We start from the raw sequence: 16,892 nt of genomic DNA on the forward strand, positions 1-16,892 counted from the left end.
TGATATTACTGTAGGGAAAGTACAGGAATTGATTAGCCATGCTAAAAGGTAGCAGTGTAGACTAGGTCTCATCTGGAGAAGTATTTATTTATAGTTATGAATAAAGCAACTTTTAGACATTTTATTATATCATATCAATTTTTATTGAATTCATCATTATATTCTAATTACATAATATAGATTATAATACATCTAATATAATTTCTTTTTATTATATTCATGCAAGGAAGACACAGATACTGGAAAAGCATTTTGAAATCTTTTATAAGTACTATTGAAGAGTTGTGTATTATTAATTCATGGGTCTGATATAATGAGCAGTGACACTGATACATATATACATCTTCGTCTTGACAAAATGTGCCCTTGTTTGAGTTACATTAATTATCTCTCAGCAGGAACTTCTCAGTTGTACCTCTTACACTCTTCAGGAAAGTCATGACACTAGTGCCTCCAGTTCCTTTATTATCTTCCTGGTTTGAAGGAATCACAATGTACTTAGTCACCATCTGCAGATGATAGTTTCTCAGGGACACCATAGCTTTCACACACTCATTATAATCTGCCTGCAGCTCATCATCACCTTTTGAAAGAACAAATTCACGGACTGAGGGGCCTGACTCTAATGAGAGAAGAAATTCCTGGTGAGCTGGTGGCATATAGTTTCTCATTTCCTGGAGGAATCTGGCAGCAGATTCTGAAGGAACAAGAGAGAGAGATTAGGTAGTAGGGAAGCCAAAGCATTTCCCAATCCAGGTGAGAAGAGCAGAGTGAGGTCAGAGTGGGTAGGAGATCACATAATCACCATTGCAGCATGAGGCAATGAAATGCTATTGGTCTTGCTATTAGTAATGATAATTATTGTAATATATACTTAATTCTGAAAACCACATGAGCTGAACTAATTCTTTCATAATAAAGTTTTTTGTTTGTGTGTCCTTTCTCACTTCCCTACTGTATTTGATCCTTCTAAAAAGCTGATGATATAGATAGGGTGTATATAATCTATACTTGACCGATCATAACATGAGTCTAAGAGAGTTTAAGGGACAATTTTTAAATAAATGAATTAACTAAGAAAAAAATGATATTTTCACCTATGCCAATGATTTTCCCTTTGTCTATTAAGTAGAAGTTTAGGAAAACAGAGAAAAGTACAAAGTTCTTATTGGAGCTTCTTCTGCCTGCTCTAAACTCCTAGAAGGAATATAATGAATGAGGTTCATCTTTCACCTTTGGTGCATCTTTCAAATTTGAGCTGCTGGGGCAGTAAGCTGACCAAGAGCAGTGCCAAGCCTCCCCTTGTCACTGAGGTCTCTACCTCCCCAACTTCTGTCCCATCCCATTTGCAGGTGACTTTCTCTTTCTGAATCTGATCGTACATTTTCAGAACATGTGCTATGGGCTTCCCCACAGTCAATCAGGCCTTATATACATGCCCAAATGTCAAGTCTGAGAGGGTGATGAACTTAGGTTTTGGTTCTGACTTTACTGCTTTCTAGCTGGTTAATAAGAGCCCATCGCTTATCCTCTAATGAAACTTAGAAGTTCCTGCTTGGCTGTCTGTGAAATGGGATGATGACAATATAGTCTTGCCTTACTAATTCTTCTAAAAGTATCAAATAAGCTCAGATGAGATGCTGATGAGAAGTTACTTTTCAGATATTAAAACACTATTGTATTAACATATGAGATGATTATTATTTGTCATTGTCCACTCACCTTCACCAGAACTCTGCTGGATGCCCAGCAGAACGTCGAAGCACTGAAAGATGCTACTTTGGGCTGCACTGCCCCCCGCAAACTTCTTTGGAGTGTTCCAGAAACCTTCATACTTCAGACCCCCTGGCAGTTGGGAGTTGCCTTTCCAGCTAGGCCAGGAAGGAAAAAAAATAATCACTCTTTGAATAATTGCCAAATTTTCAGGTATAAAATCTTATAATAGAGGATGAATGGAAAGTGACATGAGATTAACTTCATTATTCTTCCACACTCTCCTTCCACTCATATTCATGTTTGAGAGTGACAAATAACATGGTTCTGAACAAATTTGGCATAAGTATTCTATAAATGGAACTTTACCTTTGCACTAGCACAGATCATTCCTTTTTTTTTTTTTCTAAATGACTACCTTTCCTGTCCATAACAGTCTATTCTTTCTCTACAAAATGTATTTTATGATAGGAGTTATTTCCTAAACCCGATAGAGAGTGGGGACCATCAGTGGGAATTTGATGTGTTCTTTATGTTAATTCTTTAAGAGAAAACAAATTCAAGCATAAGATTACATACCCGGACAAGTATATGCGAAGAACATTGAAAAATGTGCTGGGGTCCACATATTCTGTAAAAAAGATGAGGTGTGTTTAAGCAGTTATCAGAACTTAGAGAGGAGATCAAGATATTGTAAACAACTGATAGTGGGTTTCAGTTTAGGCTGCAGGAAAGGCATTATGTCAGCTGGTGCAGAAAAAGTCCCTAACGACAAATTCTTTCACTCACCTGACCTTTTTGAGGGGAGCCCCCTGTTCACTGAACAGGGTCTACCGTAGGGGTGACACACAGCTTGGGTCAAAGAACCTAAGCCCACCAGACTCATCCTCAGGAGACCAGTTAAACTGTCAACGTTTCTTTAAAGCTATTTCATATGCTTACTGATAGAACAGATAAACTACTTACATAAAGAAACAAACCTACACAAAATGAAAAGCAGAAATAAGAGCCTCAAGAGCCCTATGGATACCATCCCTGGGTCTCCCTCCCCAGAGGTTACTAACCTTTCTGATTTAAAGGTCAATCTTTTTGCCAAGGACCAATCAGCAGTAACACAATCACATAAGGCTATCCAGCAGGGCACACTTTTTTTTTTTTTTGTAAATCCTTGTTTATGTACTTTTTTAGTTATTGCTGTTTTTTAGCTGTTAATTTTGTAATAACTTCTGAGCTCAGTGGTTTTTCTATGTTGTTTCTTACTTATCTTGTGAAAAAGCAGAATTTGTAGGCAGTTCCTATAAAGCAGAAGCTAAGTATTTCAGAACTTAAAACAGCCTGAACCTTCCACAAGTTTATCCATGGTTTCAGTGGGAGGCAATGACATTATTTAGAGTTAAGGAGACCCAACTTCACAATTTACTACCTGTGTAACCTTGGGCCACTTATCTTATCTCTCCATTAGATTACCTTATCCATAAAATGCACATAATAAAACCTACCACAAGAAAATATAGTTATTTAATGAGATAAAGTGAAAACACACCACTAAGTGAGAGTGTTTTTCTTCCATTTTCTCAACAACTCTAGTCTCAGAAAATCAGAAGCACGTGACTGCGAGCCTTGAATGTTTTCAGGCATACAATATTTACCATTAATTTGTTCAAACTCTTTACGGGCTTGGTGCAGACAAGAAGCTATATAACACAGTGCTTTTTGCATAGTATTCCGGTCCTCATTTTTAACTGCCCTGAATAAATCAGGAATTACCTTAAAGGAAAAAAAAAAAAAAAAAAAAGATGAACATGTAAGGTTTCCTAGCACTAAATATTGGCATAGAATAAAATTCTCCTAATTCTTAATCCCTAAATTAAATGTAGGATTTCCACTTCATTTTTGGGCTGAGAACCCTTTTATTGTTTGACTAATTTCCTTATATTTAATTAAGCTTGGATTTATTTTTATTTATTTATCATTTAGTTTTATATAGTCTCAGTTCTAATAGTCAAAACCATTAGATTTATGTCACTCTGTGACCTAGTTTCAATGCCAAATTGCATTAAAAATGCATCTCTCCTATTAAGGTTTTAGACTTAATTCTAAATATATGGATCTTGGGGCACCTGGGTGGCTCAGTCGGTTAAGCGTCCAAATCTGGATTTCAGCTCAGGTCATGATCTCAGCGTCATGAGATCCAGCCCCACATCGGGCTCCATGCTGGGCGTGGAACCTGCTTAAGATTCTTTCTCTCCCTCTGCCCCTCCCCACTTGTGTTCTCTCTCTCTCTAAAATAAATAAACAAATAAATGGGTCTTACATTTTATATTTTAGGTGACACACAAAAATAAATAAACTATTTCTACCAGATGATCCCTTATATCCAATTAACTAATTGAATGCTATATTTAGTCAAGATAAAGTTATTCCATGCATAATATAGTTCAGTTACTAAGTGATCGCTCTGCTTATGCAAATGGAGATAAAAATTTGCTGGTAGGGATGGATGTACTTTGATTGCAGAAGCAGCTGCTATCTCCACCAACAGTGAAACCAGGAAAAATCCTTTACTGCAGTCTCCACCGGGAAACCAGAACAGAATGTCCATGTTCCTAAGAAAATAAGTCAAGGAAGTCAAGAATTTAGCAAAAATACTGGTGTATTCGAGTGCTTTGTAGTTTTCAAGTATTTTTATTCCATTTTAATTTCAAAAAAATCTTGTGAGAGAAGTATGATAGGTTTTACTATCTATGTTATGTGTTTGGGAATATGAGTGTTAGGTCCATTGTCTAAGATCTAATAGTAGATTAAGTTGGGACTTGAAATTCCATTTTAGAATTTGGGACTAGAAATTCCAAGACTATTTCTGTTTCTATTCTCTCATTAATTTTTCACATGTATATATATTACTGTATTTATATATTTATACATATTCAATGCTTATAGAGACATTTGTGAGGTATAATTTTAAGTAGTCTTTTTGCTTCAAATAAATATATTTATCTCCTTATTTTTATCTGTGAACCTGATTCAATTTTTCAATGGTTTACCTGCTTTACAAAGAAATTGGGAAATGCAAATAACTGATTAGACCCTATTTTCTTTCTTTTTTTAAAAAAGACTATTTATTTTTTTTTTTAAGAGAAATTTATTTATGTATTTGAGAGAAAGAGAGATAGAAAGAGAGAGCACAAGCAGTGGTAGGGGCAGAGGGAGAGAAAAAATCTCAAGCAGACTCTGCCCTGAGTGCGGAGCTCTATGCGGGGCTCAATCCCACGACCCATGAGATCATAACCTGAGCTGAAACCAAGAATCAGACATGTAACCATCTGAGCCACCCAGGTGCCCCCCTATTTTCTTTTTTATTGAAGTTTTGCACTAATGCAAACAAGGTCTCAATATCTGTAGATCTATGAAATTCACGTTGGTTAAATTGACGGTCTCTGAAGCCAGTCCATTTCTGCAACTTGTTGCTGCCTCAGAGTTCTCATCTGTAAAATGAGACTCCTCCCATTTAAAAACCTTCCATAGATTTCCATTGTTTTTAAGATGCTATTTAAACCCCTAATCATAGCCAAAAGTCCTACGTAATCTTTTTGCTAACTTTATTTCTTCATCCCTTTTCCACACTACTTTCTCAGTCACTACATATGAGCACCACTAGCCTTCCTTCAGTTCCGATAATGCACCACAATTTTCCTCACTTTGAGGCCCTCACTCTTGCTGTTTCTTCCACTATGAACACTCATCTAATTCTTTCCTACTCACTCTTCAGAACTCAGCTTAAATAACTTGTTACAGGGATTCCTTCTTCATCCCTTTTATTTAGTTAGAGTTCCTCAGCCCTTTATCCTCTTACTCTCCTCTTGATCATAAAGCAATTTACATAATTTTCCTATATCTGCTTTCCTCACCAAGGCAGGATTATTCCTAGGATATTTACCTTTGTTTCACTAGCTCCCAGCCTCTCCTCAGTACATAGATTAAAAATGGTAAGGATTGGGTCAAAAAGAACAGGTTTATGTATCTGGCCACTGCGGTCATTAAGGCAAAGACACACAGATGTATGTGCATTTTGCATTTATGCATATTAATTACATTTTTATATACGCAAGTGCTATTTTTGCATATATCTATAGCTACAATATCAAGCAGACACAGTCCTATCACAGTCGTAGATCTAATTAAAGATTGGGATTATTTGCTCTTTAAACAATTACTTGAGTTATTTTTTGCCTGAATTCAACTGGTCTTTTAAAAAAGTACATTTGGAGGATACTGATAAACCTATACTCACTTTGAATAACAATTCTTATAATAAAATAAGAATCAAATACTTACTCGTAAGTCATAGGCCTTGTGAAAGCAGCCGTGAAACAATGGATCAATTGGAAGAGAAAAAGAAAATCAATTTAAAAATCAAATGGCTTTGAGTTATTCTTATTCAATCTAATACTACTTATCTATCAAAGTTAAGATATACACAAAAAAGAAAAATATATATATGTGTGTTTTTTAAAAAATATTTATCAACTAAGCATTGCAAACACTTAGGACTTTGTAAGTAAAAAAAAAATATTCAAGGAACACACATGTTAGTCAAAACTAGTTGTTACTAATAAACTATTTTTTAATTTAAATTCAATTAGCCAACATATAGCACATCATTAATTTCAGATGTAGATTTCAATAATTCATCAGTTGCATGTAGTACCAGGTACTCATTGCGTCAGGTGCCCTCCTTAATGCTCATCACCAGTTACCCCACCCCCTCCATGCCCCTCCTCTCCAGTAACGCTGTTTGTTTCCTATAGTTAAGAGTCTCTCACGGTTTGTCTCCCTCTCTGGTAACTTCCCATTCTTTTCTAGACCAAATCCTTTCGTTTTGTGTTTCCCGGTCTATAGTACTTCTCTGCAGATACACACTGAAAGCCCTGGGGCACCACAAGTCTCTGGTCCCTTTATTGTAACAGATCGCATTGCTTAAAGGAGAGGAGGGGCCTAGATCCTCAGCAGGTGGCACCAAAGGCCCAGGCATTGCCATCTCTACTGCTAAAAATGTGTCAACCCTTTAACTCAACTGGATAGTTAAAAATCAAATTTGTAGAAACACCAAAACATGTTAATAAGGAAAGCCAGACACAAAAGAGTACATACTCTATAATCTCATTAATATGAAATCCAATAGCAGAAAAAAATTAGTTTTTAATATGACAAATCAGAATATCTTTACCTGGAGGTAGAGGAGAAAATTGAATGGAAAGAGCCACAGAGATGATATTCTGTATCTTGCTTAGGGCCTATCCATGTATATAGAACAGTCAAAATCACCAAACTGAACAGTTATGATGGTGCATTTCATTGTATGATAATTACACACCTTTCTCTTATATATTTGTAGTTATAGATATGCCATCAAAAGAAATCATACCACAAAAAAAAAAAAAAAAGAAATACTCCCAAAACAGAGAAGAAAGCTGTTCTGCCAAAAATTAAACCAATGACTAATGCCTTATTGATGTAAATAGGATGCACTTCTTTAGTTCCTGTTATAATCATAGTTCACATACCCATTGGGATCCTTTTTCTTCCAGTTTGCCAAGACACAGTCTGCATAAACCAGAATAGGAGGCAGACCCAGCTTCTCAGAGACTTTACAGTAAGGAACGGCAATATTCTCTGGCAGGACCTAATGAAAACACAAAATTTAGTATTAACCTTTGAAGTGTCTTCCCTTTTCTTCTGCTTCCTGCTACCTTCCTGCTATTTCTTCTACTACCGTTCCAACTGCTCTATTAGTGCCAAAACATGAGCTGTTCTACATAACCGCAGTCTGAAACCAAACAATGGTAATTTTCTCTTCCTCATTTCATAACTTAGTCTTGGTAATTATTAAATGTTTATGTTTTAGATGTAGGTTGATGTGGACATAATCTAGTCAGAGAGAGAGCAAAAGGAGGTAGAGGGTACAAGGAACAAAGGATGCATCCTTGACTTTCTAATGGCCTGGGAGTTACTTGTAGTCATTTATTTATTCTTGCATCCATCCCATGAATATTTGTTAGGCAACTCTTCTATGCAAGGAGCTCTTTATATACAGGCAATACAAGGATAAAATCAAATGTCTCCAAGAAATTCAAAGTCGCTTGTAATTAAGACTTTGGGATATGATACATACTTGGAGCACAGTGCTGACAGAAACTCTGTCCGGATGATTTTTTAGAAAACCTTGCCATAGAGTGACGTTGGCGCTCATCCTTGAAGACTTACTTGGGTCAGCAGGAGGAATCTCCTTTAGCCTTTCTATTTCCATGCAGATTGTATCAATTGGAGTGACACTCTTGGCTCTTTCACTCACCCTTCCTCAGAGGAGGTATAGAGGCTTATCTAATTGTTGAGTGTGGGAGTGGGACTGCAGCTCAGCAAACTTTGTATTCACCTCTCTTTTTTCCTGAGCCTATTACTCAGGATTCTGCTCCATATCTGGCCACAATCTAAAAGGCTCCTACCTCCATGGGCAATCCTGATGGGTAAATGCTTTCCTAGCAGGCCCATTGTTGCCACACATGCAAGCCATGTTTTCCAACTGCTCTATTAGTCATAATGCTGACCATTTATTCTTTATCTGCCTGACTTCCTCATCTATCAATCATTTGGTTTATAATTAGATGGTCCCATGTAATAATTAAGGTTACCCTTGTCATTAGAAGCCAATGGTTGGAATATGTGTATCCAACCAGGCAAAGGACAGGGATGTGTAGCTCATCTGGAGTAGTGGGCAGTGGGACTGCAGTGGTAGAGGTGGTATGACGATGTGGCCCACTCCACAGTTCTGCAAAAATCATGGGAGCTATAACCTAAGTGGCTTTGTATTAACTTAATACACCTGGTTTAACAAAGATGGTTTAACAAAGAGAACAAAATGTTAGAAGGAGAAACATTGGCTATCAAAGTCACACCTGGATATATGCTTCCCCTTGCAGAGCTTGTGCCTCTGGGAATTGAAATATTTTGGTTTGCAAATGATTTACACGTTTCAAAAGGAAATTTTTGCCTCTTTCTGATTTAAAGAAAAGATCAAAGGGAAACAAAAGAAAGTTGCTTAATTAAAAAGTTAATTTAAAATGACTTGGGAAAAAGAAAAGATGTTCAAACACATCTTAATCTATTAGAAACATGCAGTAACTAAGAAACTCAGATGCTAGTTTCTAGCCCAGTCTGAAGCAAATTGTGCCTTATATTGATGTATCTTATTTTTTATCCATTTATTTTTCTTTCCTACAATTTCCTCACTTAAATATATTTGTTGCTGGTTTCTAAAATCCTTTTTGGAATAATGTGGTATACAAAAACTAGATAAATTAAAAATATATATTCATGTTTTCTTTTACAATTCTGATCTCCACTTGCATAAATTTATTATCTTTTGATTATCCCATGTACGTTCTGGTCTCCATATTATTTTATTTTTTTATTTTTTTATTTTTTTAAAGATTTTTATTTTATTTATTTGACAGAGAGAGAGACAGCTAGAGAGGGAACACAAGCAGGCGGAGTGGGAGAGGGAGAAGCAGGCTCCTGGCCGAGCAGGGAGCCCGATGCGGGGCTCGATCCCAGGACCCTGGGATCATGACCTGAGCCGAAGGCAGACGCTTAACGACTGAGCCACCCAGGCGCCCCTCCATATTATTTTTTGTTGGTCCTTTCTCTTTTCTGCTCCTCTCCTCTTTAGATAAGCTCTACCAATCTTTCAAGAAGTAGTTCAGGTTCCACTTCTTTGAAGCATTTCATTATTATACCAACTACTTTCTTTCTACTCTCAACTCTCTCATGCTTCTGCTCCTAGCACATGCTGCCCTTTGTTATTTATGATTTTTCTATACAATGCCTACACATTTAGCTAGACTCAGATTCTAGCAAGTCTAGGGAGGCTTTGTGCTTAGGTTGTCAGGCTATCTTATACCTTTTTGTGTCATCAAAATTCTAGACATGATAGTTTGATGATTATAAAGAAGTATAAGATGTTCCCATGATTATGCAGAGCAACTTTTTCCTTTTGTTTCCATATCAGGGGATGACACATCACATCGGTGGACAATATGTGTTGTATATTTAAACAGGATGTGGAAAGAAAAACAAGACAAAATTCCAATTACCTTTGTCAAAAAGGGGAAGAATATTCCCTAAATGACAGAAGGTGCTTCTGGAATCTATTTTATCTCTTTGGGGTTTAAAGGGTTGGTATTACAGTCTGTATTGGTTTCTTGTAATTAGGGTTGCCAGATAAAATACAAGATGATATTATTTTAAATCTAAAGTTATCTGCTGTTGATGAGTAGAATGAAACCCATATGTTCTTCCAAGTTGACAGATGTAAGATAACATTTTAACACTAAGAAAAGCCATAATATGTTCATATCTCCCAAAACTCATAAATAGAGAAAATGTTTCATATTCAAATATGTTGATTATTATGTCATTTACAATGGTAAAATATTAAAAACAAGTACAGTATTTATCAATAGAGGATTGAATAAATAAAATTCAGGAACTCAATGAAAAACTATAAAGTGATTTCAAATGATGACTAAAAGGATTGTGTAATAACTGAGAAATGCTTACAGTAAATTTCAGTGAAAGACACAGAACATACATCTATATACACAGGCTGGAGCAAGTGTGTTACATAAATAAGAGATTAAAAATCCAATAATGATAGCAGTTGGCATGTTAAATCAGTGAATGATTGTTTTCCTTTTCATTTTTTTCTGTTATCCAAGCATCACAAAATCTAGTTATAATACTTTTAGAATGTTTTTTACATTAAATTGGATGTAAATTGTCATGTAACATAAGAAATACCAAAAAATCTCCAAACCTTTCGAACATCTCCATCACCTTGATTCCACACGTATGCCATGGTGATATACCCCAGGGCCAGATGTGCAAGGCGCTGCGACTTGTGATCTCTGAGGGCATCAATACTGTGAATTTTTAACTGAGAATAAAAGACAGGTTGACTCAAATCAGTGCAGGGGACAACACAGCTTCAAAACCAAGGTGAAAATGTTAAGAAGCTCTAATAGAGGAAGACGAATGTAATGCTTTTCCAAACCTGGTCAACTTTTTTACGTAGTTCATTTTTGTCAATCAGTTCAGGCAGATTTTTAGCGATGGAAATCCATTCATCATAAGGCGGAGGTAGCTCCTCCTTGAAAAAAAGAAATGGGACTTTTATTTAGTAGTGAAAATTCTTACAAAGTAGTTTTGCTTCTGACTGATAGTCTGTTTTGCCTCTAGATCAGCTCTGTGCAACGCTGTCCTGTCACACACTGACCTGTCCAGTAACTCCAGTCCCTGCATCGCCACCGGCACACCCAGGACTCACGACCTTCTTTTCTTCTCCTCAAACACTCTTACCTGCCTCTTTTTCACAGGTCGCCTCAGAAGTTCCACTAAAATCATCCTGATTATTCCAGTCTACACTTACAACCCCAGTTATGCACCCTATGTATTATACCTTTACATTGTTGAGTAATTTATTGTTACCTGCTATTTATTTTTTTTCCTGGCTAAATTTTAAGTTTTTTTGAATGGAAAGAAAAATGAGATTTATTAGATGTCAGCAATAGACTAGGCATTTTGCTCAATAAATATTTAATATTATAATGACCTAAAATGTTGATTGTTATCTCCATTTCATAACTAAGGAAAATAAAGCTCAGTTTATGAAGTTGTTTTGAATATATAGTTTGTTGTGAATGAATGTTTGTTTCCACCTTTGAAAAAGCTCTTTCAAAATCTCACTACGTGATGGCAAGGATTTTATCATGCTTTTAATTTTATATTTCTTACAGAACCCGGGACAGTACTGGACATGTAGGAGATGCTATATATTTACATATTGATTGCCTGCTTTGGTACTAGAGGCTTATATTTCACCCAGTAAGTGCAAATAAAAGCCAAACAAAAGTGTCTCCTTGGATCTTATTCTATTTATATTTTCATCTCAAGGGAAAACATGCAAACAAAAGACCTAGACAACACCCTGAAATGAGATTCAGATCTCTGAATAACTTCCCATATGCTCTTTCCCCATGCCTCCTTCATTAAGCTGTTTCCAGACATGTCCTTGAGGTCATCAATACTGAACTATGGAGACATAGCAAAAATGGAGAGATTAACTCACATCAATGTGGGTGAAGTTTTAAGCTACAAAATGAAGCTAATATTGTAAGTAAGCTGTAAGACAAAAAGGCAAATGTAACATAAAATTCAGACATTTTCACCTGCTGCATATAATTGGCCAGGCTTTGTCTGTTAGGGCAGATTTTTAACAATGAAAGATCCAAGCACTAGATAGTCACCTTTCTTGTTTCTCCAAATTTTTCTCCCTAACCACACAAATGCTATCATCTAGTGTTTTTAGTAATACATATATCTTTTTTTGTTGTGTGTTTTACTATGTAGCACAACTGAATTTTTGGTTGTTACTATTTTCCCCAAATAATGGAATTTTTTTGTTGTTGTTGTTATATATCATGATTAGCCTCCTATTTGACAAATGTAAAATTCAATCAGTAATACACTTCTAGTTCAGGGACGCCTGGGTGGCTCAGTCGGTTAAGCGTCTGCCTTCAGCTCAGGTCATGATCCCAGGGTTCTGGGATTGAGTCCTGCATCGGGCTCCCTGCTCAGCGAGGAGCCTGCTTTTCCCTCTGCCTGCCGCTCCCCCTGCTTATGTCTCTCTCTCTCTCTCAAATAAGTAAGTAAATAAATAAATAAAATCTTTAAAAATATATATATGCTTCTGGTTTGGAGGGGGTTTAAATGGTATAATATGAATCAATGAAGAATAACACAGAGGGTCATTCAACTTCTGCTAGATTAGCGAATGTATTTTGTATCTACGTGGAATTAGAAGACACATTATTTTCCTTTGGAATAGAAAGCTGATAGATTATAAGAGGTGAAATGGATATTTTTGAGTTTATAATTTCCAGGAAAGATCTTCAGTGAAGAAATAAAAGTAGCCCCTAATTTATTTTTCTTGTTTCAGGACATGATCTAACTTCCTAAGCATCTTAAGTAGCAACATTATTTTTTAAGTAGTTCGAGAAGGGTTTTGTTTTTCTTTGGTTTGGGGGTTTTGCTTTACCCCTTGGAATCTGTTCTAGAGGTCTCCGTAACTATCATAATGTCTTAATTTTTAAGAGAACTTATTGTGGGGGAAAATGATAGGAGGTTTCACAGTTTCTGAAAAAGATTTTTGTTCTTCTACCACTGATATGTGCATTTTCAAAACCATCTTATTCTGGCACTTTGGTGTGCTTGAATGGAGGAGTAGCAAGTCTGAGTATTACTTATTTGCAAATATAAGGTAAACTAGGTGCTTTTAGCAATAACATTAAATTAACTTAATAATTTGAGGAGAAGAATTAGATTGGGAGGAAGAATTTGCTTTAGATTTGCCTGTATTATATAAGGTATTTACAGAATGTTATCTCTAAGTACAGTTAAATTGGATTTCTACTAAAAATATATTTGCTGCATTTACAGATGCCCTCTAGGGGTGCCTGGGTGGCTCAGTCAGTTGAGCATCCAGCCCTTGGTTTTGGTTCAGGTCATGATCTTAGTGTAGTGAGATCGAACCCTGCATCAGGCTCTGGGCTTAGTGGGGAGTCTGCTTGAGATTCTCTCTCCCTCTGCCCCTTCCTCGCTCATTCTCTCTCTCTCTAAGATAAAAGATGCCTCTAGAATACAGACTCTGTTTGAGCTATAATAAATAGATATATACTTGTATATAGAATTGTCACAACATGTAACTGGTTCCTAGAAATCATATGGAATTTCATGGACCTTATTAAACCCAAGAGTGGGGTAGGGAAGAAGCAATGCCTTATCATATCTTCTTCTCTCTCTCTCTTTTTTTTAAGATTTTATTTATTTATTTGACAGAGAGATAGACAGAGAGCACGGATAGGCAGAGTGGCAGGCAGAGGGAGAAGCAGGCTTCCCGCTGAGCAGAGAGCCCGATACGGGGCTCGATCCCAGGGCCCTGGGATCATGACCTGAGCTGAAGGCAGACGCTTAACCGACTGAGCCACCCAGTGCCCTGATATCTTCTTCTATTAAGAGAAGCAGCATATTATAATAATTTTAAGATCATGGACTCTGGAGCCAGACTAGTCAGGTTCACATTCCATCTCTGTCATTGCTAGCTGTGTGAGTTTGGGTAATTACCTAAATTCTGCCTGGCTTAAATTTCTCATCAGGAAAATTTAGGATACCTTTTAGGATGGTTGTGAAGATGGCGTAAGAATATTTGTAAATTGCTTAATAATGCTATATAAATATTTAATAATTGAAGTAGATAATAAGATGGTTTTCATGGCATTCTTTGGAATACAACTTAGAAAAATGTAGTTTTAAAGGCAAACATTTACTCTACATGTCTTGCTATTTGTAGGCAAAGCTTGTAAAAACAAAAAAAGGTAGCTTAGACTCACTTGAATCTTATGCTTAGTAACAACAAGCAGTATTAATACAACACACAGTTGCTTGATATACCATCTCAAAAACCTAATCAAAGCAGTAACATACACTTCATACAATTTAAGGTATATCAGCCAAGACAGGGGGTTCCTTTGACTCATGGATCATTTATCACTTTGTTTTTTTCAAAATGCCCTCCAAAAATGCAGTTGTATTAAACCAAAATACTTCTATAGTTTCCTTATCTCATCACTTTCCTTATCTGCATTAGGTAGCTAAAAAGTGCATTTAATACTAAATTTCTAGGCAGAAAATTTTAAGTTAAGTATGAACTATTTATTAAAACTTGGCCTCTAGTTTGGGCACTGCCTTATCCCTTTGTTTAGTAAAAATTACTGAACCACATTTGTTCAATAGAAGTAAACTTGTCCAGGTAAGCAATGATAATAAAACATTTTTGCCCATATCTTAGTGCCCCATCTTACCAGTGGATTTGGCAGAGCGAAGCCCACCTCTTCATCTATATGGTATTTTTCAAAAATTTCCTGAGAACTTTCCATAAGAGGTCTGCCATTATGAGCCATCCTTGCAGTTTCCTCCTTTGGTCCTCCTCAGTTTGATGGGGTTTCAGAGCATCTATTCATTATAAAGGCTGCCATAGCCAATGACCACAAACTTACCACGTAGGCAGTAAGAACTGACTTCCACTTTTGGAATAGTTTCATTTTCTTTCTTTGTAATTTGATAAACAATAAAACCACAAAGGCATCACTATTCATCATATGAAGAAACTGAAAGCTTATGTTCCTATGAAATGTTTATCAGTGGGAACATTTGTTTACTGCCATTGGGGAAGTCAGAAAGAAACTGAAATAACAAAAACCATGAAAATAGGTAACCAGAAAAATACATGTTTTATGGGACCTTTTAAATCTTTGAATTAAGATAATGAATTTGACCTGGGCTAAAGTCCTAAACTATCATTTAGTCAGCACTGTCATTGGCTTTCCTGAAAGTCTCCAGGGTTCTATGAAATATCAGTGTCTTATTTTGGCAGCCATGAAATGCAACCTGTGGTACATTGAACTATTAGTCAATTGACTCTGAACTAGAAAAAAAGTGGAAGCACATGAGGAATTAAGATAGTACCCCTCTATACCCCCATTTTCTTACCCAATCTTTTATCTGTGCTCACAATGATAACACTTCTTTCTTCTTTTTATTCCTTATGAGTCTTTTTTAGGAAGACTTTTCTGCATCTCTACTATATTTGACTGCTAAGGACTGATTATGAGGCAACAGTCCTTCACATTTGGAGAATTTGTGATGTGTTACAAGTTTAAATAAAGGATTAAATACCTTGAAAATGTTTCTTTCAAAATGCAAATTAAAATTGCATTTGGTAAAGGTTTTTGAGGGTGCATGCAGTTCTGTGGTCCCTTACAGGCATTGTTTGATCTTAATAAAGCTGAAGCAAAAGCAGAAAGCATATCGTTCTTTTTGATGATCAAAAGGAGAAAAGAGATCAGGAGTTAGTGTTCAGTACATTATAAGAATGCTGTTTTGTCATCCAGCTTATCAGTACTTGAGATAACTTTTAATGGTGCATGACTTTGCATTCTAGAATAGTTATCATACTATTCTTTCCTATTACATCATGAGTTGTTTTTCTTTTTTAATATGTAGTTTTATAAGAATATGGTCTTCTTATAATAAAAGTAAGTGAAATTGAAATCAAAATTATACAGCAAAGAGAACACTTGGCTATGCCTCTTTGAAATGAATGATTACTCATGCTGGTATTTCTGAAACCAGGCCCAAGGCAAAAGAAGCAAACAAAAAAAAAGTATCATGTTGGGTTATCATATGAAAGCCAAAAATTCCAAAAAACTTTTAAGAATTAGAGAACGTGTTATTTCTATGGTTTTTCACTCTTTGTGCCTGAATTTTTTTCGTGGGTGAATCAAAACAGATACATGTAATGGAGTTTCAGATAATTCTGTCTTGGAAAAGTTTCTGAAGATTGATTTTTTTTTAAGAAGCATGACTTGATAAAAACTTTTCTTGACTCTGCTTATCCAACTACTTCATTAAATTTGTCCTACTTTTGGGGGGGTTGGGTGGCTCAGTTGGTTAAGCATCTGACTCTTGACTTTGGCTCAGGTCATGATCTCAGGGTCATGATCTCATGGTCATGAGATTGAGCCCCACTTCAGGCCCTGCGCTCAGTCCTCTTCCTCTGCCCCTTCCGGTTCTCGTGCATGCTCACACACCTTCTCTCTATAATAAATAAATAAATAAATAAATAAATAAATAAATAAATCTTTAAGAAATCCATCCTACCTTTGACTGCAGAAACAATAATATTTTAGTATCCTACTTTATTCTCTGCTTATTTATCTCCTTCTACACACTTTTACCCTTTTCATATTTCTGAAACTACATTCTCAATTGATCCTCAGTCCTCATTTATCTTGATTTTTCTTCAGTAATAACCATATCTCACTGAAAATCCCTTTTCACATGGTGTCAAAAAAACACTTTTTAAATTTTTTTTTAAACTTATGACCCTGAGGTCAAGACTTGAGCAGAGATCAAGAGTCAGATGTTTAATGAACTGAGCCACCCAGGCACCCCTTCAGAAAAACATCTTAATCTTACTATCATCAGTAGAGTCTTTATCTTTTTCT

General features: G+C 36.0%; 1 protein-coding gene across 1 annotated transcript; it reads right to left on the reverse strand.

The window, feature by feature from the left end:
• Nucleotides 1-231: 231 nt before the first annotated feature.
• On the reverse strand, nucleotides 232-14,809 carry IDO1 (indoleamine 2,3-dioxygenase 1). The gene is made up of 10 exons (XM_032413326.1): nucleotides 14,688-14,809; nucleotides 10,823-10,918; nucleotides 10,586-10,705; nucleotides 7,278-7,396; nucleotides 6,049-6,063; nucleotides 4,220-4,319; nucleotides 3,363-3,480; nucleotides 2,293-2,344; nucleotides 1,723-1,871; nucleotides 232-697 (listed from the first exon to the last, which is right to left on the reverse strand). Exons 1-10 carry the CDS (start codon nucleotides 14,784-14,786, stop codon nucleotides 381-383), a joined length of 1,185 nt encoding a protein of 394 aa, XP_032269217.1. The 5' UTR covers nucleotides 14,787-14,809; the 3' UTR covers nucleotides 232-380.
• Between the last annotated feature and the right edge of the window lie 2,083 nt (nucleotides 14,810-16,892).

Source organism: Phoca vitulina, unplaced genomic scaffold (genome assembly GCF_004348235.1).
Source record: "Phoca vitulina isolate PV1807 unplaced genomic scaffold, GSC_HSeal_1.0 scaffold15, whole genome shotgun sequence".
Classification (NCBI taxonomy): Eukaryota; Metazoa; Chordata; class Mammalia; order Carnivora; family Phocidae; genus Phoca; species Phoca vitulina.

Bases quoted from the DNA above. Each gene is read 5' to 3' on its own strand.
- IDO1 (XM_032413326.1), bottom strand. From the start codon at position 14,786: ATGGCTCATAATGGCAGACCTCTTATGGAAAGTTCTCAGGAAATTTTT. The intron at 10,706-10,822 runs GTTTGGAAAAGC...TTTTATTCTCAG, and splicing joins TACGTAAAAAAGTTGACCAG to TTAAAAATTCACAGTATTGA. The intron at 698-1,722 runs GTGAGTGGACAA...TTGTTCCTTCAG, and splicing joins CCAGCAGAGTTCTGGTGAAG to AATCTGCTGCCAGATTCCTC.